The sequence below is a fragment of the Otolemur garnettii genome, unplaced genomic scaffold, assembly GCF_000181295.1.
Source record: "Otolemur garnettii isolate 467f Iridium unplaced genomic scaffold, OtoGar3 scaffold00072, whole genome shotgun sequence".
Taxonomy (NCBI): Eukaryota; Metazoa; Chordata; class Mammalia; order Primates; family Galagidae; genus Otolemur; species Otolemur garnettii.
In genome coordinates this window covers 4644532-4669536 of record NW_003852467.1, presented here as the reverse complement: position 1 = coordinate 4669536, position 25005 = coordinate 4644532, and the positions used below count along the sequence as shown (strand labels likewise).

General features: G+C 36.3%; 1 protein-coding gene and 1 non-coding gene across 2 annotated transcripts in view; one reads left to right on the top strand and one right to left on the bottom strand.

Annotated features, from left to right (window-relative positions):
* The window catches only part of DMD (dystrophin), a 2307273-nt gene that overhangs the window by 1477322 nt on the left and 804946 nt on the right, over window positions 1-25005 (bottom strand). The window contains exon 18 of the mRNA XM_023515448.1: window positions 2446-2569. Within this exon, the coding sequence (XP_023371216.1) occupies window positions 2446-2569 (124 nt within the window). The remainder of the gene's footprint in view (window positions 1-2445; window positions 2570-25005) is intronic.
* On the top strand, window positions 20388-20495 carry LOC111726596. The gene has a single exon (XR_002774336.1). It is a non-coding gene; the product is annotated as a U6 spliceosomal RNA (small nuclear RNA).

The following is a 25005-nucleotide window of genomic DNA, read 5'->3' as shown; positions in this document are numbered from 1 at the left end:
AGTTCAGCTAAAAATATTGAATCTGGCGACATTTAAAAAACGTGAGAGAGAACATCCAGGTAAAGTCCCAGACTGTGTCCTAAAATACTGATTCTTAAACTGTTACATGCCCAGGAAACACCCGTAGAAATTGTTCCAAAGCAGCCTCTTCTTCACTAGGTCTGAGACTCTGCATTTCCGATATGCTCACAGATAATGCCAATATCGGTTGTCCAGAGACCATGCTTTGTGTAGAGAAGACCATTAGAACTCAGTATTTAAGTAGGAACATTACGTTAATTATAAGGATAAAACACGTGGTCAATAGAAAAGGCAGAATCATGCTTGGGTTTAAAAGCTTCAGTCTTGAAAATATATGAAATGGAACAGATAATGACCTGGGATATTCTAATTGGCTAAAAGCACTTGAAGAGAATAAATGAAGGAATCAAGTTAAAAAATGAGTTGGTAACATTGAGCAAAAATGAGTTTGTAATGTGTGTCTAAATATGAATTAATACCACTCAAGTTCATCAGATGGGCCTCCCAGGAGTTCAAAAGCATCTATATAAACTGACAGTTGAAGAAGTAAAAAAATTAATGTACGCATAAGCTCAATATCCATCATCATTACTACGTATTTCTCTCAAGGATTTTTAATATGTATACATTATATTTAGCTTGAAGGAAATGTCTAGGTAAATCATCTCACGTCCTATTTTAGTAGGCAATTAGGAATGATGTTGTGATTTCAGAAAATGGGAGTTCAAGTTGATAAAGATTACTCACGGGGCATCAGAAAAGCCACTGATACAGTATTGTACATTTTTAGCCCTTTCAGTCTGTCATGCTGACATTATCAATTAAGTGCAAATTGCTTCTAGGTAACCACATGATAACAGGAAATTCCTGAATATACATTCCTGAAATGCTGGAATTCAATTTTCCTTCTACATCAGAGCTGTTTTAAGATATAGGAATAGAATGATAAACAGATAACTACATGAATCAGATTAATAAAAAATGTAATTAGCTAAAAAATTGCCCAAGGTGATTCATACTTTGAGTGGTTGAATATATCACATGGGCTTTGAAACTTAGAGTATATATTTTCTAATTAATTTTCTATTCATAGAATTTCCCTCAAAAAGCATAACAAAGACTATGCCATTGAAGACACATAGTTTAATAAAAGACATTTTGCCAATTTTCTATTTAGTACCCTTCATTGTAACTTTAAAACTAAAATATTAATCATATAATCCTATTTCCCATTACTTCAAACTGTGTAGTTTATTTTAATGTGGACAAATGCATATTTTTATAACGCTAAGAGAAAATTTAAAATAACATTTCAACTTATACATTTAAGTAGTTAACTCTGAACTGTTGACACAATTATCTCTCCACTTCCTCAAGTAGCCTGAAAAAATAGATGACATAGATCAATTTCTCCCAGAGGGTCCTTGAGGTTATTGTTATTCTCCAAAAGTTCCAGGCCCTCAGCAAACTTTAGCCAACATCTGAGATAGTGTTGTATTTGTAGAAATAGAATAGATTTTATAATTCTTGAATAAAATTCTAGAAGGCTAAAGCAGAGCTAGTATCAGCTAAGATCACTCACATGTGATCTTTGTATAGCTAAAATTACTGGCATTCATAATATTGGTTTCTTTATTTTTCCAACCATATAGTATCTACTCTGCCTGCCAGGAATTCTCTACAAACTTGCCAATCATAGACCCCAAATGCATGTTTTATAATCATTAAAGTTGAAAAATCAAAGCCCTGATAATTTCCTTGAGGATGAAGCAGCCGTTATTAAATTTATAAAAATTCCTAGTGTGAGGGTCAAAACTAGAATGTCTCAGAAGGAACTAAAAAAACAGCAAGCCATATGTTATCATACGTCATATTGAAAAAGGTTGGACATTTTTTAATTTGAATACACAAGTATCTGAGAAATCTAAACCTGGTATCACTTATAGAAGGCATTCATAACTATAAGAAGAAACTTTTAATGATAGTGAGAATATAACAAGAATCCTTAGTATTTCTAAGAGTCTGTTCTGCTATTCTATTCAGTTTTATTTTATGCTATTCTATTCTCTTCCAACCCATTCGACTCTATTTTGTCTTGAACGCTTCCCAAGGCCTAACCTTGAGGTAACAAAACAATAAATGAAGGAAAATCAATAAGTTCATATTATAAAATTATTAATATACATTTAAGTGAAAGATGATTTATGAAAAGCATTCTTAGTCACAGCAGAAGCCAGAAAGATCTTTCTAAGCTACACGCACTTTGGTTTTGCTTGCTATCCAAACCATATTTTAAAAATATATTAAACAACATTATATCATTGATTTAATCCTACCTACTCCAATAGAATCAGAAACAACAAAGCGCAGAGTTTACAAGCAACACAAAATAGGATCGTGTATAAAAATTAATGCATAACCTACATTGACTTTTTCTTTAAGGTCTGAGAAGTTGCCTTCCTTCCGATAGATTGCAAATTCAGGACTCTGCAACACAGCTTCTGAGCGAGTAATCCAGCTGTGAAGTTCAGTTATATCGACATCCAACCTAAGACAGCAAAGAATAAAGGTCATTATTTCTTGATTACCTCTTTCTTCTATGTGAAAAAAAAAAGCAATTTATCCGCATTCATTTCCCTGAGACTCCTGCCCGATGCCCCTATTAGTATTAATAGCATCGCTATTTCACCCAGAAAAGGGAGACTCAAATTTGGAGTCGTCTTTGATCTAGAGTCTTATAAAATCATGGAGGTCATTTTACTCACCTCAATGTAGCAATCACCTCTATAGTGTCTCCCGTAAGCTATTAAATAGACTCTGCTTGAATGTTTGCACTGCTGGAAAAATTATTTCCCCAATGACCCTTTCTTTTTGGAAATTATTTACAAGAAACTAACAGCTCTTTGATGGGCCTCATTGAATCCCGTGTCTGATATTCAGACATTTCATCTGAATATGTAGTTTCCAAACATATTGACGCTGAGTTTGACCACGTGACTTGCTATGGCAAATGGGGTATTAGTAAGAGTAACAGCTTGCCTTTGTGAGAAAACAACTATTATAAAGAAGTCTGGTCACTTTGAGGTGATCATGTTTTAGGAAGTTTGGTCTATCCAGAAGGAAAGGCCACGTGGAGGAACATGAGGCACCAGGCATGTGAATAAAGCCTCTGTCACTTGTGACTGATTTCAATGCCAGATGAAAACAGCCAAATCGGTGCTCACACTGCCACCATGTAGAGATAATGAAAGACCAAAAGGGCTTTGCCCACAATGCAGAATTGTGAGAAATGATGAATATCTGCTTTCTGAAGCCATCAAGGCTTGAAGTTTGGAGATGGGTTGTTATCCTGCAATGAATGCAATAAATGTATGATAACCTATGTCGCTATTTTACACGTATGTAATACACACAGAGAGATATTTAGAGCTACTGGGAATAAAATGTTCACTCTGATCAGCTGACTCAAGTCTATAATAGCCAAGATAAGGAATCAACCTAATTATCTATCAATGAATGTATGAATTAAAAAATACATCATATACACAGAGGAGAATATTATCAAGCTTTAAAAAAACGAGAGCCTGTTATTTTTGACAACATAGATAAAATTGGAGGACATCATGCTAAGTTATATAAGCCAAGCACAGGAACACAAATACTGTCTGATCTTATTTTTATGTGAAATTTTAAAAGTTGAACTTGTAGAAACAGAAGAGAATGTTGGTTGTCAGGAAGTGGTGGGGATGGGGAGTGTTTGGGGAGATATTGGCCAGTGGATACAAAATTTCAGTTAGGAAAAATAAATTCAAGAAATATATTCTATAATACAGTGATACAATTAGTAACATTGTGCTGATAGGGGCAAATTGTTAGCTAAATGGTTTTAAATATTCTCACCACACAAAATTGGTAAGTGTGTATGGCAATGGATATATTAATCAGCTTGATTTAGCTATCCGAATGTATACATATATCAAAACATTACGTTTACACCATTAATATATGACATTTTGTCAATATAAATAATAAATATTAAATTGCTTTAAGCTTCAAAAAAACCACATAGATTTCAGAGGAGTCATGAATGGGTTGTAATGGAGGAAGATCATAGAACACAAAATTCTTAGAAAAAACATATTCATAGTTTGTATTTTTACAAAATCCTGTGATTAGGTATTACTGATCTCACTGCCCATAGTAGGGGGATGGAGATTCAAGGAAATGAGGTTAATAATCTTCAGACTCTTAGCACCATGGGTGCTTAATTCATCTAGTTCACCACTATGTTCTTGACTTCCAAGAGGCCCTGGGTCATAGAAATAAATATTCATTGAGCTGTTATTTACCAAAGCTACCCAACTAGAAAGTGAAAGAACAGAGATCTAAATTCCTCCAAATCCCATTGCATTTTGAAGTCAATATTTTCTTTCATTTGCAAGAAAACTGTAAATATTTATGGATTTTTATTTTATGACATATAGTTATCTTTCCTATATTTGTATCACATGCAGGCTTAATTATTGGGTTCCTATTTCTTCATTCATAATGTTGATTAAAAAATAGATTTCCATCAAATGCTGTGAACATCTTTCTCCCTCCTTCCCCTAACTCATTTAATCAATACTACTTGATGCTGGTTATTCAGTTACCCCACACCAGTGAACAACATTTATATCATCAGAATGTCTTAAGACATTTTTGTTTTTCCTTTGGCACAACCTAATTCCTGCGTTTCTCTCCCCGCAAGTATTCACTGCTTTGTCCAGTGCAATGGACAAAGTAAGGAACGCTGGGATGTTAATACTTCAGTAATGACCCTTAACCAGTGAATATCCCAGCTCCCTATCCCCTTTGTCAGATGATCCCGCAGTATGTGACAGACAGTGTCTCACAGAATTCCCTGAAGGACTGACCTCCTAGCAATAACCTGATCCCTGTCCTTGTAACATCCTTCATTGACTGCCTTTTATTCCTTAGCTCACTTACCTACTTTGCTTCCTGGGAGCACTTTCCAAATAAACTATTTGCACCTGAATCATCTCCATATCTACTCTTGGGTGGGGGGAACTCAAACCAAAGCCATGATCAACAGCTTCAAATGAACCCAGCACCCTGCCTTTGAGCTCTGACTTTCCACAGGAACTATTTAAAATGTTTTCCCAAAGCTCTGGCCCATCCTCTATCTGTAGCTCTCTCAGCAGTTGACCTTGTTGTGTATCTTACAGAGAAAAGTGTGAATACCAGACTAGAATTTGTTCTACTTCCTCTGTCCACCTTTCTTCTCTTCTCTTCTATTTGACTGAGTTTCCCTTCTTTTACTTAAAGTCAATTCCATTCCCTGCATGTTGGACTTAAATCTCTTAACTGCTTCCCAGGCATCTGAGTACAACCATGTTCTATTATCTGCTATTATAAATTCAACTGCTCCCTCTTGAGTGCATTCCTCATTTGGAAATTTAAACAGAGTTTATTGACTCCTATTTTTTTTTTATTAAATCATAGCTGTGTACATCAATGCAGTCATGGGGTACAATGTGCTGGTCCCATATACCATTTGAAATATTTTCATAAAACTTGTTAACATAGCCTTCACCACATTTTCTCAGTTATTGTGTTAAGACATTTATATTCTACACTTAATAAATTTCACATGTACCCTTCTAAGGTGCACCATAGGTGTGCTCCCACCAATTACCCTCCCTTCACCCATCCTCTACCCTCCCCTCCTCTCCCCTCCCCTCCTTCTCCTCTTTCTCCTTCTTCTTGGGCTATAATTGGGTTATAGCTTTCATATGGAAGCTATAAATTAGTTTCATAGTAGGGCTGAGTACATTGGATACTTTTTCTTCCATTCTTGAGATACTTTGCTAAGAAGAATATGTTCCAGCTCCATCCATGTAAACATGAAAGGGGTAAAGTCTCCATCTTTCTTTACAGCTGCATAGTATTCCATGGTGTACATATACCACAATTTATTGATCCATTCATGGATTGAAGGGCATTTGGACTTCTTCCATGACTTAGCAATTATGAACTTGGGCTGCAATAACTATTCTGGTGCAAATATCTTTGTTATAAAGTGATTTTTGATCTTCTGGATATATACCTAGTACAGGAACTGAAGGATCAAATGGCAGGTCTATTTTTAGATCCCTAAGTGATCTCCAAACATCTTTCCAAAAGGAACGTATTAGTTTGCATTCCTACCAACTCCTATTTATTTTAATCAACCCTCTCCTGTCTCCCATATTCCCTTCTATCTATTCTCTGTATTCTCTCTCTTTTTTTCTTTTTGGCCAGGGCTGGGCTTGAACCTGCCACCTCTGGCATATGGGGCCAGCGCCCTACCCTTTTGAGCCTCAGGCGCTGCCCTCTTCTATCTATTCTCTTACCTTCCACAAAGGCCAACTTCTTGCAAGACTTGTCCAGTTTACTGAATCTATTTCCCACTTCTCATTCACTCTTTAATCCATCAAATATGTCTTCTTTACAAACACACTGCTTGATAAAATGATCATGTCACTGAAGTTAATGGAAAGTTTCACTTTCTTGCTATCTAAAAACAATACTGTTGACCACACTATTCTTTTGAAATTCTCCTTCCTTTGACATCATGATGCCATTCTAATTTGTCTGCTATTTCTATGACCATCAAGTGATTTTCCTCTATGCATGTTCATCCTCCTCAACTCTGTCATATACACTAAAATAAGATCTAAGGCTGGGAATGGTGGCTCATGCCTGTAACTCCAACACTGTGGGTGGCTAAAGCAGGCAGATTATCTGAGCTCTGGTTCAAGATGAGCCTGAGCTCGAGCAGGACCCTGTTTCTAACAATAGTCAGGCATTGTGACAGTGCCTGTAGTCCCAGTTACTCGGGAGGCTGAGGCAAGTGAATTGCTTGAGCCCAGGAGTTTGAGATTGCTATGACACCACAACACTCTACTAAAGGTGACAAAGTGAGACTCTGTCTCAAAAAAAAGAAAAAATAAAGATAATAAAATAATGTTCAAGATCTAGTTCATTGTCAACCATCTTCTACCCTACTGTATTATTCTTTCTCATTAGCACAAAGTATATACTTGGTGCTTACTATGCACCAGATATGGTATTAACTCTATAAATAATAGAGATGAGAATTCATTCATTGACATTACCAAGGAGTTTGGTTTGGTGAAGCATTCATTTGACAAAATAAAAATGCTTTAGACACAGAACTGGGGCTCAGCTTACACTGGGACCTTTTAAAAGGATAATCAAAAACCACTTTCTCAATAAATTAGGATTAAGTCAGCTTCTAGCCTAGAGGCTCTGCCAAGTATATTGGTTATCTCCACACAATGAAGGCTTTGTGGATTCAACACCATGGTAACTGTCTGCTTGTTACTCTGCCCAAGAAGATTTTAAGGGAGGTGTGGACACAAGTTGGTGCGTCATTCTAACAAATCAGATCAATTCAGGCAACAGGATGTGAAATTCTACAGAGAAGTCTTTCCTCATTCAATTTTTGTTTTTTTGTCTACCTGATTTCGTACATTTGGAAAGGGATTGAATAAGGTACTTGAACTTTCCTTTCATATAAGGATCCTATGGGAAGTGATGACACTCTTCTTTTTCATTTATAGATTTTTAAAGGTAGGATTTAAATTTTGCTAGGTCAGTTGTGAATAGAATGTTTTTACCCAGGTTAAAAAAATGTATATATCTATTCATTGGCACATAGGTTAATAAGTTACACTTTCTTTCTGAATTGGAACAAAGTAAGATATAGATGAGTTTATAGTATTCCCAATTATTGAACTTTTTCCCCCTTATCCTCATTGTGACATCTTGATTCCCTAGGAAATAGGAAAAGACTAGGCCCAATCCCTACATGATTCAAGCTCTGAGCTGTTCCTGATCTAATCTTATTTTTACATTTTTTTCTTTTGCTTCCTTTTGAGCTTATTTTTTAACCACATCTCTGACTTCCTTACTAAATTTTTCTGCCCCAATGTAATGTACAGTCAGCCTGTACTCCAATATTGGACACTCATTCCCATCTCGTAGAATTCTGAGATTTAACTGTCAGTTGCTAGCGTCTTTCCCCTTCCAGTATTCTGCCAGTAGACATCCCCATCTCTTTATGACAGCAGTGAAGATAGAAGGGCGAAGTGATACAGAGGCAGGGTTTCAACAGCAACCATGCACTCTCAGCGAGTGCCAATGGACTACGTTCAATGCTTAGGCTCAGTGACATTTGCAACGCACAATGAATGCAGTCTCCTTCATGGATCCTACTCAAACTCTGGCTTTTAAGTAAAAAAAAAAAAAAAAAAAAAAAAAAAAAAAAAAATCGCAGATTTATTTTATTCTTTATCAGTTTGGCAGCTATTGCTTCATCACTCTCTGTGGTTTGTCCTGTAATTCTCATGTTTTTTTTACTGCTATTGAATATTCTTCAGATATCCTGAGATGTATGGCAAATTAACATACTCTGCGGATTTAATTCTATACTTGTACAGAAATTGAGATCTACCCTTCAAAGTGTTTTGCAGGTAGTATTTTTTTTCTTGCTTCATATTACCTGAAGCTGAGTATTTAACCACCAACTAAAGACATCATGCAGATGTAACTCAGTTACCTTCTTAAAAATCCTCAAGGAAAATGCTGAACAGTAACTTTCAATACCATGTTAAATCTTGGCTTGTATTTTCTTTTCTTTATAAAATCACTAATTTTTACTAATTGTTTTCCTTGCTTTTAAAACTCTCACAAAACCATTGTTAATGAACTTATATATACTAAGTTGCTCATAATGGGCCTCTACACCCTCAGATTCAACCCAATACCATATTCATTACTTACTTATCTAACTCTCAACACTTCCCTCTGTACTTATTATGCCTCCATGTCATCATAGACTATCACTCAAATCCAGTCCAACTGTATCCAACTTAAAATCTCCTTTATCTAACAAAAAAATTATGACTTAGTCTCTGCTCACAAAACATTCTTTTATCCTATGATTATTGATGAATACTCTGTCCTATATTCTTCAAGTATATCTTAAAATCTCATCATTAAGTTATTAATGATTGGAGGTGACATTTTTTTTCCTTCTTTACAAATATACTCATTGCAAACTCCTAAAATTAAAACTTGTGAAGTCCTATTGTGCAGGGTGATTTTGTCTGACTTTTTAAAAAAAGTTTATTACTAAAACAAGATTGGTTTTCAAAAAGATCTTCATTTTGTTAAGCTTCAAAAGACATTTTGCACATAAATAAAATATTCAGAACATCAAATTTTTCCTGAAGATTGTATTATCCAAATAGGCTGAACCTCTTACAGTTGAATTTTACATAACGTCAATGCACATTTTGTCAATTACACACTCTGTGATCAATACCGGGAGATATATGTGTGTATATGTTCATGTTTAAAATGAATTAAAAGGCAAAAACACTGAAAAAAATCCCTAAGAACTTGAAAAACACTTGTCATTTAAGGTGTCAGTTTTGAAATGTCAATAGTAAATCTTTGCGTAGAATTCATGGCATATGATAGCGGCACAAATTATGTCAGAACAGCCTCTTGATGGGCACCGATTGTGTTAATTTTCTTTACAGTGACTGTCGTATAAAGTATCAAACCAAAATGACACATTTATATAAACTTTAATTCAGTCATTTTCAGCATACCATTTGGAACTCATCATTCTCAAATGTATAAACTTTGAAAGTAGAAGTGCTCCAAGCTCCAGACTTAACTAATTTGATTAGTGAGCTAAGTTTATGAATGGCCATTTTACATATTTAACCATCTTGGCACGTAGAATTTCATAAAAACTTATGAGCCTCATCTTCAGAAGCCTGAAAGTAAAATGCTGATGCCTGTGAAATATGTTAACTCTTGCAGGGGTCCAGGGCTCTAGGTCGAGACAAGGTAATTTATAAAAAAAAAAAAAAATCAGGGTACATGTGAAACTTACTAAATGTAGACTATAAATGTCTTAACACAATAACTAAGAAAATGCCGTGAAGGCTATGTTAACCAGTTTGATGAAAATATTTCAAATTATATATAAAACCAGCACACTGTACCCCATGATTGCATTAATATACACAGTTATGATTTAATAAAAAAAATCAATGTATATTTTAATTATCTAGAAAGCTATTTAAAAAAATATCAATGGAAAAACAACTATAATTATTTTGTCGGTATTAATATGAGGAAGAAATATTTTGGGAAATAAGATTTTTCAATTTTTTTTTTAGAAAAATTTTTATTCTATTTTTAGTAGAGGCAGAGTCTTGCTATTGCTTAGGTTGGTCTTGAACTGCTGAGTTCAAGTCATCCTTCCGCCTAGGCCTCCCAGAGTACTAGGATTGTAGGAGTGAGCCACCAAACTCTTCTTCAGAGTTTTAGAAAGTGAAAAGACATTTTCATTCCATATTGCTATACAGTAAGAAATTCTTAATCCTAGATTCTCTCTCTCTCTCTTTTTTTTTTTTTTTTTTTTAAGACAGTCTCAAGCTGTCACCCTGGGTAGAGTGCTGTGACATCACAGCTTACAGCAACCTCAAAATCCTAGGCTCAAGCAATTCTCCTGCCTCAGCCACCCAAGGAGCTAGGACTACAGGTGCCCGCCACAATGCCTGGCTATTTTTTTTGGTCGTAGTTGTCATTGTTGTTTGGCAGGCCTGGGGTAGATTCGAACCTGCCAGCTCCAGTGTATGTGGCTGGCACCCTAGCCGCTTGAGCTAAAAGTGCAGAGCCAATCCCAGATTCGCACTCATTTGAAAATGGATTCCGATTTATCTTCCAAGACTCAATTCACCTTCATATGTGAAGGTTTTCTTAATCAGCTTCTCTGTATTCTTTCCCCTTTAATTTTCCTTCTAGGAAAACTGGTCTCTCCTTGCCTGTTTCCATATAGCATTTTCATTTTAAAAATTGAATAAATATAATACAAATTAAACTTGAATCAAAGAGACCTTATAAAATATTGAAAGAAATTCAGTGTAAATCTAATTAGTGTCCAAAACATTTTTCTGTCTTGAGATGAGTTGAATATAGTTATTATAATCTTTTTAATACATGTTTTTATTTCAAAGCATTGTAGAGGTACAAATATTTTTGGTTACATGGATCACATTTATAATGCTTCAGTCATGGTATAATTTTAGAACATTATTGAAAGGGAAATCCTATTTAACCAGGAGAAAAACAAGCTGACATTTAGATAAATAATCCCCTCCAAATCAAGACGGTTTGTGTATACACACAGAGATGTGGTGTATGGGTATGTTTTCCTAGTTGACGGGGGAAAGCTAGGGCCCTATGATTATCTTATATTTTTTAATGTGTGTAAGTTGAGTGTTTGTATGTTTAAGTGTGTTTTAAATGTCATGTAAAGATGGTGCATTGAAAAATTCCCTGTTGGATACAATGTACACTGTGCTGGTGATGGGCACATTGAAAGCCCTGACTTGTAGCAGCATTATACAATTTATCCATGTTACCAAAAAAGCCTTCCCCCTAAAAGAATTTGAAAATATGCTGAACTTAGTGTCAAGCATCAAGTTTTAATTTCTGATCTTTATGCTGTTTTCTTAGGCCTATTACTTTAACGCCCCTGATCTTCATTTACTTCTTCCTTTAAACGATAAAAACGGAAAAGCAGCCATAAACTGTTCTTACAGTACATGTTGGATCTATTAGTATAGACTATAAATGTCTTAACACAGTAATTAAGTAAATGAGATGAGGTATGTATTAACCAGCGTGATGTAAACACTCCTAATTCTGTATGAAATCAGCACAGTGTACCTCATCAATGCATTAATGTATACATGATCTGTGTTTATGATTTAATCAAAAATTATAAATATTTTTAGACACTATTCATGAATATGTTTACTTACCTCTCTAATCAAAGAAATATGAATCTGAGATACAAAGCTGAGGTCAGCTTTCCTTAGACTGCAGCTGATAGTCTAATTACATTAGGCTTTTCATGTAGAAGTCAAATTAAATAAAACCTGAGGATGCTATTAATTCCCAGTTATAACAAGAAGCCTATAAACTCTTTTCAACAGTTTACACAGCACCTAAAACAATATGACAGATGAGAAAGGACTCTGTTTCCAGTTAGCACAAATTGCTACATTAACATTCTTACCAAACAACCTATTTGTGTGGTCTCAAACGTATTTCTAGTTTTATATGTGTAATTTTAAGCACATCACTCATAAAAGAATACGTTTCACTACAGTAAAATTTAATGATTCCAGATTGCGCTGAAATGCATCTTTAAAAGATACTAAAAAATCAATTTCTGTGTAGTTTACCTTGTCCTAAAATTTGCCTACTTAATGTGTGCTCAAAATCTGGATTCTAATTCAAACATAAAATATTGTCCTCAAAATTGTATGCCTTCCTCAGTGTCAATGACGACATACCAAATTACACATTTAGTGTATATAAAAATATTGTCTGTTAAAATCTATGCCTTCGGATACAAACCAAGTCATTTAATATTTTTAAACTATTAAGGCCAAAATATTCTGTGAGTTCTCTGGCATTGATACTAATCGCTACACCGCCAGGATGCTTGCTTATACTGCAGAGAATAAAACTTCTGAAAAACTGTGACTTCTCTTCGAAAGGTAAAACTTAAAATATTTCAACATGTCTTAGACAAAGAACAACTTTTAAATAATCTCCCCATCTTAATTTGGTATTAAATGTTAATCATCTCAAAACACGTTAGGAATAAGTAAGAAATACTGACACGGGGGAAAATAAGTCACTTTGGCATCGTGTGTTCATACAACTTTCAGGAAACCAAGCTTAACAATTCACAACTAAGTAAACTCTCCAAATTCTAAGATGCCAGAAGTACATTGGAGGAATTAGTTATAAAGCCATGGAGTGTAAAAGCACAGGGACAAAATTGCATGACCCAGAGGGTTAGAAATAAAACGCTGCTAACCTACGGAGGCCGAAAGCCTATTTTTCATTTTCAATAAATTGAAAACCCCTTTGAAACAGAGTTTTGTTTAAGAAAATCACCTTCACACAGGTTAGTAGAAATATTCTCTTAAGTGATAGATTAAATCATCATACCCTATAATATGTTCATATTGAAAACTTTGACCCATTTATTTTAAAATCAAATGTGAAGTTGATTTAGAATGGATGAAACCTAAAGGAGAAAAGTGTCTACGTCTTGGTGAGAAATGAATGTGGGTCACTAGAGGGCGCACATTCCCTTTTATAGCTCGTCTGGACTTCAATTTGGCTTCTCTTTGATTTTCTTATCTACATAATGATAACATGGTGACAAATGCATTTTTCATGGAAGTTTTCTTACATACAAACACAAACTATCCAAAGATAAAGACAAAATGGGGTACAAAGAACACGTTAGTAAGACAGGCTCAGATGCACAGTTAAAACGCCTTCAGCTATTTTGATACACACACACATACACACACACACACACACACACACACACACGAGTATCTTAAAGTCATAATATACAAAATCTTTTGAGAAAACACATCTACACAGTTTAAGAGAAACACTTAGTCCAAAAAGTGTGGCAGAATTTTCTGGACTCTGTAACCTACAAGTATTTTTTTCCTGTTGTTTAGCTAATTTTTTAATGTTTTAAAAATATGTGAACTCTTAAAGACTTTATAAATCTGTCTACAACCAAACAATAGCCAAGCACTGTGGTGGGCACCTATAGTCCCAGCTACTTGGAAGGCTAAGGCAAGAGAATCGCTTAAGCCCAGGAGTTGGAGGTTGCTGTGAGGTGTGATGTCACTGCACTCTACCCAGGATGATGGCTTGAGACTCTGTCTCAAAAAAAAAAAAAAAAAGTTATTACTCATGACATTATATAATTGAATTAAGACAATGGTAAGTTCCTGAAGTCTTGCACTTGGAAAAACAGTTCAATTATATAGGACTTCCATTTATGCCTTGATACTGAAAAAGACTGCTAACTTTTAAGGAAATTATTTTCAATGAAAAAGATCTCTGTATTTAAAAATAGTCAAATACTCCTGTGGGACCTTAGAGTCTATGAAACTTCAAAATGCAGAATAGCCTTAATCTACAGTAAATGCATAGTTTCCATAGACACACTCTGATATATCTGTAAGGACTTTCATTCAAGCTTTTAACTTCAGCTATATAACATATTGAGATCTTCTTTCATTTATTAAAAGATAACAAGACAAGGAGTTTGAGAAGGCAGTAATCTGAGCGAGGTTGTCTGGGCATAAATCCCAGCTACATTACTCTCCATAAACTTTGTGACCATGAACAAGTCACTTGAACTTTGTGTGCCTCATTTTTCTCACCAGCAAAGGGGAGCAATCATAAAACTTACTTTATGATACTGTTTTAAGGGTTACATACGTTCATCCGTGCAATGTATTTAGAAAAGTTCTTGATGCTTGGTAGAAGCCCTAAAAATGTTAGCTAATGTGATTATTATTTTCCATGACTTTTTCTTAAGTGAGTTTAAGCCATTTTTACACCACTTCTCACTTGCTTATGTGTGAAGGGTAGTCTTACTTGTTTCAGTGTTTTGTTAAGGACCAATAAAGTCAAAGGCACTATTGAAATCACAAGAACAAAAAATCGAAACACAGCCATAAGAAAGATAATAAGATACATAAAGAAAAGGGGACGGCAGCATCATTTTATTTTACCCATTATTTCAGGAATCCCCTAACCATGGTTCATGGGACGAATATGTCCTGCCACCTGTACATGTAAATGACATTGTACTGGAACACAGCCACATTCCTTTACTCATATATATGGTTGCTCTCTAGCTACAACAGCAGAGTTAAATAGCTGTAAAACAAAGTGTACAGAAATGTTCTGACCCCCTTTTTAGTCCCTTCAGGGAAGGTGAGACAACCTCTCTTTCCCAACTCTCAAGTGGGGTCAAAATAGGATGGTTCATAGTAGCCGTATTGAATTGCTCTCTTTCAAAAATATGCAGTGGCTCTCCATGACTAGAGAGTTAAAGTCTACACTCCTCACTCTGGACTTGAATATCTTTCTTTACTGTGATCCCAATCTACAATGTCGACCTCATCCTTTATGTCCCTCCTTCCTATACTCCCTCGTTCAGCTGTAGGCAAATGAAAGCACTTGCAATACAATCCAAGTTCTGTTTAGACAGGCTTTCCCCTGCCAGTATAGAATCGTCATTTTCCCTCATCTTGAGATCAATGCTTCCATATCCTTTAATTGTCCACTTCGATACTAACTCTCCTATAAGTCTTCCATGCCCAACTCTCAAGCAGGAAGTGGGCTTCTCTTCATTGCAACTTTTCTAACATGTTGTTAGTCCTCCTTCTTCATGATTTAGTTGATGCTGGGTACAAGCTTTCTGAGGGTAGGGTTAAGTATGACTCATGGTTTTGGCAATTGGGAGTGTTTTACAAATCAGTGATCCATCAGATATTCACTGAGTGAGTATGAAAATTAGCATGGAAACTAATGCAATCACATCTTGAAATGCTGCATGCGGACTCATTCTGACTATGGGAATTTTCAAAGAAACCCACCATGCACTGGATCATGCCTTGGATCCCCCCGAGGGAAGCAATTTAAACTTTAAACACTCTCATTGTGAAGCTTGCTGAGTTTAAGGGACTTCGATATACTTTTATGTTGTGGATCTTTAAAGTTGAAATAACTTCCAGTCAGGGTTCAGAGACTATCTAGTGCGATGTGGAAAGCCATTTAAACCTGATGTGTACTGACTGCCCCAGCATCATGACCTGTTTCAATCCATCTACTTCTTTTCCTGAGCATCTCTCTGAACTTTATTCAAAATACAAAGTAAAATCATTGTTTTACTGAGCCAGTTCTTGGTCAACTCAGGTGCCATAACAAAAGTTCCTTGGACTGGGTGTGCTAGACACTAAACATTTATTTCTCACAGCACTGTGGCTGGAATTCTAAAATCAAGATGGCAGCAGGGCCAGTTCCTGGTGAGGGTCCTTTTCTGGCTTTAAGATGGCCTTCTTCTTACTATGTCCTCACCCGGCAGAAAGAGCAAACAAGCTCTCTGCTGTTTGTTTTATAAGGGTCCTAATCCTCTCCCGAAGGCCCTATCTTCATAATCTTATCTAAACCTAATTATCTTCCAAAGTCTCCATTTCCAAGTAGCATCATGGAAGGGATCAGTGATTCAACATATGAATTTTGGAGGACATAATTCAGTCCATAGCAACAAGGAATCATTTTTATATCTGTATTAATTTAGAAAGACATAGGTTTCTGACCAGGAAAGACTTTAACAAGAATATTCTTAGAATATGTCCAAATAAGAATATTTTTATCATCAAATAAATGTCTTGATACGAAGATACATTTTAAGATATCCCTTAGGAGGCTGTGAAGAATATGGTTAAGAAGGGTGACAATAGAGACAAAAAAATCAGTTAAGAATTTTGTGCAGAAAATGTTCAGATGGAACTAGGCTAAAATAGCATGAATGTAGAAGTAATACAAAGAATTTAACAGGTATACTTGGAGGGATTTTTGTCACATGGTAGACAAGACTACTGTGAATAGCTACACAGGTTGGTCACCATAGAACTCCTCTATGCACCTTTCTTACAGACTGCGATGTAAATGACACTTCATTTTTTTGTATGTATTTATTTTTTGGAAACGAGATCTCACTCTGTTTGTCCACGATGGCCTTGAACTCCTGGGCACAACAGAGCCTCCTGCCTCAGCCTCCCAAGTAGCTAGGATTGCATGTGCATGCTACCACACCCAGGTGAGTAACAGTTTCTGGAGTTGTCTAATCTAAACTGCAGAACCACATTTGAGATTCCTGTAACAAATCAAGGCACATTTAGCATTTGGATTACACAAGTTTGAGCATTAGGAAAGAGGTTGAGTTAGATATGTTCATTTGGGAATCATAAGATACAGATGACTGATGAAGACAAGAGCATAAATGATATTGCCCAGGAACAGAAAATGTCACGAGAAGGAAAGAAACCCTCAAATTTGAGTCTTATGGACACTTACATTAAAAAGATAGGAAGTAAAGCGTGGGAGGACAGTCTAAAAGCTAAAGGGAGAAAGGAAACAGAGAAGTGAGGGAGAGAACCAATTCAGGAAGGGACTAAACTCTGCCAAGCACAACACAAAGGTCAAGAAGGATAAGAACTACAGAGTGACCTTTGGAGCTGGCAATTAAGGAGCTCTCTGGGGACATTTCTAAGAGAGCCGGTTTCAATGCTTGATGTAGAGTATGAGAGGGTGAAGGAAAGAATCAGAGGGAATAGAAAGAGCTTGGATTTTTGGATTTTAAAATGGACTGTGACTAAACTATGCTTCTTTTCAATGAATAGAAAAGGGTGATCACCATATTCTTCATATAGAGAACAAAGAAATAGCTTGGATTTTCTGATTGAAAATGGGCTTTTCTTTGCACTAAACTATGCTTCTTTTAGATGAATAGAAAAGTGTGATCTCCACATCCTTCATTTAGAGAACAAACAAAACTATTTATCACAGCTCTGGGAACGTGATCCTGTCTTCTCCCCATTGATATTCCTTTATGTCTTATATTATGGAAGAATACATTTTTATATAACTGCTGTAGCCAGTCTAGTATCTTTTAGGACCAGTTACAATTATAGTGCAGTCTGTTCAAAACGTGCAATGAGTATCTATTATAAAGAAAACCCCATATCAGGTCAGAAATAAGAAATGAGCCTTGGACCAGAAAAGTTTTAAGTGTAGAGGATGAAACAGACATACGAATAGACCATTTCCATATAAAACAGAAGAGGTTTTATAACAAGATGGAACAGTAGTAGCATCGAGTTTAGCCTGTAGTAGATGATTCTTTATAGGAGCTGGAATGGGGAAAAAGCGTAAGTCAGATTATAACTGAGCTGACACTCTAATGAACTGATTTTCAAAATATGGGCCCTGAATCAGCAGCACCAGCATCATCTGGGCACTTGTTAAAAATTAAAATTCTCAGGTACCACCCAGACCTATTAGAGCAGAAACTAGTGATTCTGATGCATGTTAAACCCTGTGAACCACTGCTCTTGTGCAAATGTTCTCAATCTTCATTGTATGTCAGAATCTCCCAGAGAGCTTGTAAATGGTTATTGGGGTCATCAACTGAGTTTCTGATTCAGCAGGTTTGGAGAGGACCCCCTCAAATATGTATTTTTTTCAAACAGAATCCCAAGTGATGGTACTGTGCCATGCACTGCACTTTGAGTAGAGGTCTCCAGAATTCAGATTACTACATTCTTCAAAACATAGGCATTGATTTGTGCTTGACTTATATGACAAAATATTTTAAGAACATCAGGATGGTTATCTTTCTGAACATCTGAAGATGTCATGGAAGGTTTCTATTTTTCACCGAGCATAGTTTCTTAACTGACATGTAAGTTTATGACCAAGGTCATTTGACTTTAATACATAAAAAGCAGCATGCATTGCAGCTATAACACCAGATGGAAATTAGAACACTCAGTACTAGTCCCTGTTTTGCAACTGAAAACAAGTTACTTAACCTTTCTGGACCTCAATTAACCTGTAACCATGGACAAGTCTAGTCTTCTTAGAAAATAAGAAGCCAATCATCTAAAATGTTTTGTTTCTATGGGCTCTGCCAAGGGGCAAAAAATGTTATTACAGAGTCTAACACTGCAAGTATTTTAGGATCAATTCATCACGTAGAAAATAAAAAGTTAGCTCATAGACACATTAATCATCTAATTTGGTTCTTCAAATAAGTTTATATCGTTTAGCATACAACTTCCGGCTTTAATTTAGGGAGTTAAAACATGTATCTATGAAACTGTTTTAAGAATGAATCTCACAAGACTGTAGAAAGGATGGCCTTATCTAATGCTTGTCTATCTTCTTTCCAGGAATGTGATGCAAATTTATCTCTGGCCTGCAGCTATGAAAAGAAAGAAAACAAAACATAAAAGCAAAACAATTAAATGTAAGAGTAGACTATACAATAATAGTGCGGGTCTATAGACCAGGCAATTTATTCTGCCATTTGGTATGCAGGTACCAAGGAAAGCAAACTTAACACACTGCCTCCCTGGAGAAGAGAAAAAAATACCAGGTGAATTTAGATATTTCTAAATGTCTCTATACTCTCCTTGAGGTCAGAGATACTCATTTATTAATACTTTGCTTGGAAAAATGATCTTTACTAATGATGGTATTTACGTAAAAAAGGATTCAATTTGTCATAGGTTTTACCTGGTTGATGCAAAAATATAAACTGTAGCTTTTGTGAAAAATCTCTTAAAGTAACTGCTATGTGAGGAACTAATCTCCTGGATAAATGCCAATTAACTAGATGAAAGCGCTAGCTGTAAACTAGTCTGAGTTCTATACTCTGACCATTATCTATACCTAAAATAATATCGCCAAGTTGCAGAGATAATTTACTGTTAGAAATAATTACCCTGTGACTCAAGGTCATCACACACTGTTTTAAATCAGCATAAAGAAGACAATTTATGCAGTATATACAATATATGTAAAAACTGTAGAATTAATAGGGAATCAACTAAATGCAGCTTAGATAATTAAGAAACTATACCGTAGTACAAAGCTGAGCTTTAAATTCCATAATAGTAGTTTGTAAATAGCTATACTCTAATAGGTAAAATTAGAATTATTAAAAAACATTAGAATGGTCATACATTTATTATTAAGAACAATTTTATGGAGAACTAGGTAAAATTCTTAAATAATTTTGGAATATCAAATTAAAGTTAATTTACTTGAACTATACTATTCACTCTTCCAATAAATATTTATTATTTCTCATACAAATGGCATTTACTGTGACAGACTCTATGTAAAATATGAAGAAATGTAATAATGTCTTTGTTGTGACTGGTGATGAGAAATTTTACATGTGTGGCATTAAGGCATGTAGCAAAACAAATATAATTTATGGTCCACGCTAATTTCATGTCTAGAAATTCCCCTAAATATGAAGTGGAAATATTTAGGGGCATCTAGACATGAAATTAGTGGGATAATAAAATAAAATTGAATACCATAAGAAAGGGCTTGAGTTTTATATTGGAGGCAACTATAATTATAGAGATCTCAGGCCTAGAAAGTCACCATAAAAGCAACATTTCATATAGATTAATTTTAGATATATTAGTTAGAAAGTGGGGCAAGTTTAACCACAGGGAGGTATCTGGCTTCAGTTAAGAAGTTGGCAGTTTGTGGGGGAAAGAAAAGGCAGGCTAGAGGCAGCCTGCCAGCACGACACTCCCAAGGAACGAGGTGAAAGATGAAGGAAGCTAGTGCTCATTTCAGTAGCACATATACTAAAAATTGGAACAATACAGAGAAGATTAGCATGGCCCCCGTGCAAGGAGGACATGCAAATTCCTGAAGCGTTCCATATTTCTTCCCTGAGGACCAGCTTCATGTGATGCGTTGCCTATAACAATGCTAATAAAAACCTGTCCTTTTGAAAAAATAAAAAAGATAAAGGCAGCTGCCTACAGATAGATGACTCTTCCATGAAGGAGCACTGTGAATTCACAGCGAAACAACATAGACACCCACTGTGGAAAGCAAGGTAACAGCGTGATACATATAACAAGATCAAAGAACATGAAAGAAATAATAGAGGCATAGAGCACTGCAGTGCTGTACTCACTTTGCTGGTACAATGAGAACTGAACTCAAAACAGCTTCTAGCATCCCAAGACTTCTTACCTGGTTAGAACAGGGACCTGCCTGGAGTCTATACAGCATTGCAGATTAGACATCCTGAAGGGTGAGGTACACCATACCAGGTCTACACTAGGCTGGGGTGGGAGTGGATTGCAGCTGCCCTGACTTGTACGCTGGAACTTGAAGCCAAACACCTTGCTCTTAGAGCACAATGGGATCTGAGTATAGGAACTGACTAGAACACAGCAGCCTCTGACCTGAAGGATTTCAGGCAGCTCCTTCAGTAGGTCCTGGGTAGCTTATGGACAGCTATAACTTATGCCCACCTGACCTGGCATTTTCAGGACTCCTGTACCTAATAAGCAGCCTGCTGTTTGCTTAGCCCCAACTCTACCCTCTAGGCTCAAACTGCCACCTGCCTGTTTGGCCTCAGCCCTGCCCTCCAGGTCAGATTAGCCTCATCATCTACACAGCCCAGTCTCGGCTCAGAGGCCCTCTTCTGAAGCTCTGCTTCAGGCTGCTCCCCAGTCCCAGTTCTGAGGCTCTGATTGAAAATTTCTGAACCCAAAGAGGGGCGAAATGAAAGGAAGGCAGAGATCCAATTAGTGCAATCAAAGTGGCTTTTATTCCACCTGGAGTGCAGGTGGGGTGAGACTCCTGACTAGGAGGAAATCTACATGTGGGCTATGGTGGACAGGGATTGAACGAGTTAGGGCAGCCAGAGTTGGTCTGTTCATAGCTTTACCTGGGCAGGTAGGTGGGACAAGGTTAGGGAGGTCTGGATTGGTCCATTCAGTACTTCCTGGGAGGCACATTTTTTCCAGGAAAGGGATCCTTCCTGAGTGGGTCGATTACCTGGGCAGGTAGGTGGGACAAGGTTAGGGAGGCCTGGATTGGTCCATTCACTATTTCCTGTGAGAGACACGCTTCCCATAAAAGGGATACTTCCTGGGTGGGTTAGTAACTTGGTTCTATCACTGACAAGGGACCCTGAGGGTCTACCTCTGCCTCCAGAACTTCCACCATACCCAAAACGCCATCCCCCAGTCTCTGTCACTGCATCTGGACACCAAGACCCCACTCTAGAGCCTCCACCACTGATGTAGGTTTGTAAGAACTGCTCCAAAGTCCAATACACTGCCAAGAAGCTTCCCAACCTCAAGCCACAAGCACATTACAATCTGCTTCGAGCCAATACCCACAACACAGGAAACCACAAGGAACTTACCTAGCTGCTGTGGTTATTTCTATGGGGAATCCTGGATGGAGCCATCTCCATAATGCCAGCCTCAGTAAAGAGGGTCTGGCCCAGCTGCAAATTCAAACATCCTACCACTATCTGGAGAGTTCCCTGAAAGGAACAAAAGTCCAACAAACTTATTAGCCCTAAATTAAGAAAAGAGGTCTCAGAAAAGAAGAAACCAACAAAAGAACTCTGGCAACATGGAATATCACAACAAATCAATACTCCCAAGTATTCACAAATGAGCTACAGCAGTGAACTCCAACAGCAAAGAAATTGTCAAAAATGAAAGAAATGGAATTCAGAATATGAATGGCTAATAAGACAAATGGAACTGAAGACAAGGTTGAAATCTAACAAAAAGAAGCCCAAAGAATATTTCAAGGATTTATGAAAAAGTCATTAAAGACTGTGACAAAAGGAGAAAGACTATACACGAGCTTAAAGGAATGAGTCATTTAGGGATTTTCAAAACTTAGCAGAGTGTTTCTGCAACATATTAAACCAAGGAGAAGAAAAGAATCTCAGAATTTGAAGAAAAAGCTCTCCAGCTAATCCAATCAATTAAAGAGGCAGAGAACAGAACAAAAAAAGGCAGAATGGTCACTGAGAGAGATCTGGAACTATGTGAAGTGAACAACATGTGAGTTACATGGGGAAGAGAAAGTGCTAAAAGCATAGAATATCTATGTGAGGGAATTATTGTGGAAAATGTTCATAGTATCGCTAGAGAGCCAGACATCCAGATGCAAGATGATCATGAAACTCTGTGAAGATTCACAGCAAATAGCTCATCTTAAATATACTTACTACTCAAGCTGGCCAAAGTTAAAATGGAAAAGAACTCCACAAGGAGCTAGACATAAACAACAACTGCCCTACAAGAGAAAACACATCAGGGTAATAGTAGAATTATCAATGAAAACCATACAAGCCAGAAGGGAGTTGGTCCTCATCTTCAATATTCTTAAACAGAACAATTACCAGCATATAATTTTGCATTTTTCAAAATTAAGTTACACATTTGATGCAGAAATTAAGTCTTTTTCCAGACAAGCAACTTCAGTGGGGATTCACAAAAGCCAGACCTGCCCTGCAGGAAGTACTCAGACCTCTACTATATATGGCTCAACACAATATATACCGACCAGTGTAAAATCACCCAAAAGATAAAGTTCAGAGCCTTATAGCCACAATGGCTTAATAGATAAATTATAGCAATAAAGTTTTACTCAAGAGAAAGAAAATAAATTCACCCCCAGTAATCAATTCCTTCAACAAATGGGAATGGCTTGAAGTCCCACTCAAGAGACATAGGCTGGCTGAATGGATAAAAAAAAAAATACAAGCCAAAGACCTGTTATTTCCAGAAAACACATATAATTCTCAACGATTAATTCAGCTTTAAGGTGAAGGAATAGAAAACAATATTCCATACAAATGGAAAACAAAAGAAAGGTGTGTTGCATATAGCATAGACTTCAAATCAACAAAAGTTAAGAAAGACTAAGATGGCCATTAATGGTAAAGGGAACAATACAACAAGACACACAATTCTAAATATTTATACTCCTAACCCAGAAGCACCCAGATTCATAAAGCAAATATAACATGAGTTAAACAAAATGATAAAGAACAGCTTAATAATAGCCAGGGATTTCGACACCCCATTGACAGAATGGGAAAGATCCTTCAAACAAAAAATTAAGAAAAAAATGAACTTAAACAGAAGTCTAGAACAAATGGGCCTAGCAGAGATTTCTAGAACATTCTACCCCTAAACCACTGAATATGCGTTCTTCTCACCATCTCAAGGAACAATCTCTACGATTGATTATATCTTAAGCCATAATTCTCAAAACATTAAAAAGATAGAAATTATGCCATCTTCTCAGACCAGATGGAATAAAATTAGATATCAACAGAAACACTCATCTCTACACAAATTCCTGGAAACTAAAGAATCTACTACTGAATGATAGTTGGGTCAAAGAGGTAACTAAATGGAAGACAGAATATTCCTTGAAGTCAATGAGAAAGGGAACACCAGTTACTAAAAGCTATGGGATATAGTTTAACAGTCATGAGAGGAAATTCATAGCCTTAAAAGTTCATATCCAAAAGAAAGAAAGATCACAAATCAATAATCTAATGAATCATCTCTAGGAACTGGAAAAGGAAGAGAAAACCATGCTAAACACAACAAAAGAAAAGAAATAACCATGACCAGAACAAAACGAAATGAAATTGTTAACAAAAGAGTTACACAGAATATTAATAAAACTTAAATTTGGTACTGTGAAAAGATAAAACTGACAGGCCTCATGCTAGATTAACTGGCAGCAGAAAAGAAAGGATTTTAATAATCTCGATCAGAAATGAAAAAAAAAGAAACAACTGGTATCATAAAAATACAAAACATGTTCTCAGAATAGTATCAAAATCTCTATGCACATAAACTTGAAAATGTGGAAGAAATGGACAAATTCTCAGAAACACATTGTCTCCTAGGTGTAGTCAGGAAGAAGAGAGAATTCCTGAAGAGATCAATATCAAGTGCTGAAATTGAAGCAGCAATAAAAAGCCTTCTAACAACAATAACAATAGCAACAACAACAAAAATCCCCAGCCAGACAAGTTTCACACCTGAATTTTATCATATCTATAAAACAAACAAACAAATGAAAAACTGGTACCGATACTTCAGAAATTATTCCACAATACTTAGAAGGAAGGAACCTTCCCCAACTCATTTTATTAAGCCAATATCACCTTGAAACCCAAGCCAGGAAAGGACATAACAAAAATAGAAAACTACAGACCACATCCCTTATGAATACAGTTGCAAAAATTGTCAATAAAATCCTAGCAAACCAAATCCGGATACAAGGACGGAAGAGGGGGGAGGGAGGGAGGAAGGAAGGAAGAAAGGGAGGAAGGGAGGGAAGAAAGGAAGGAAGGGAGGGAGGGAAGGGAGGGAGGGAGGAAGGAAGGAA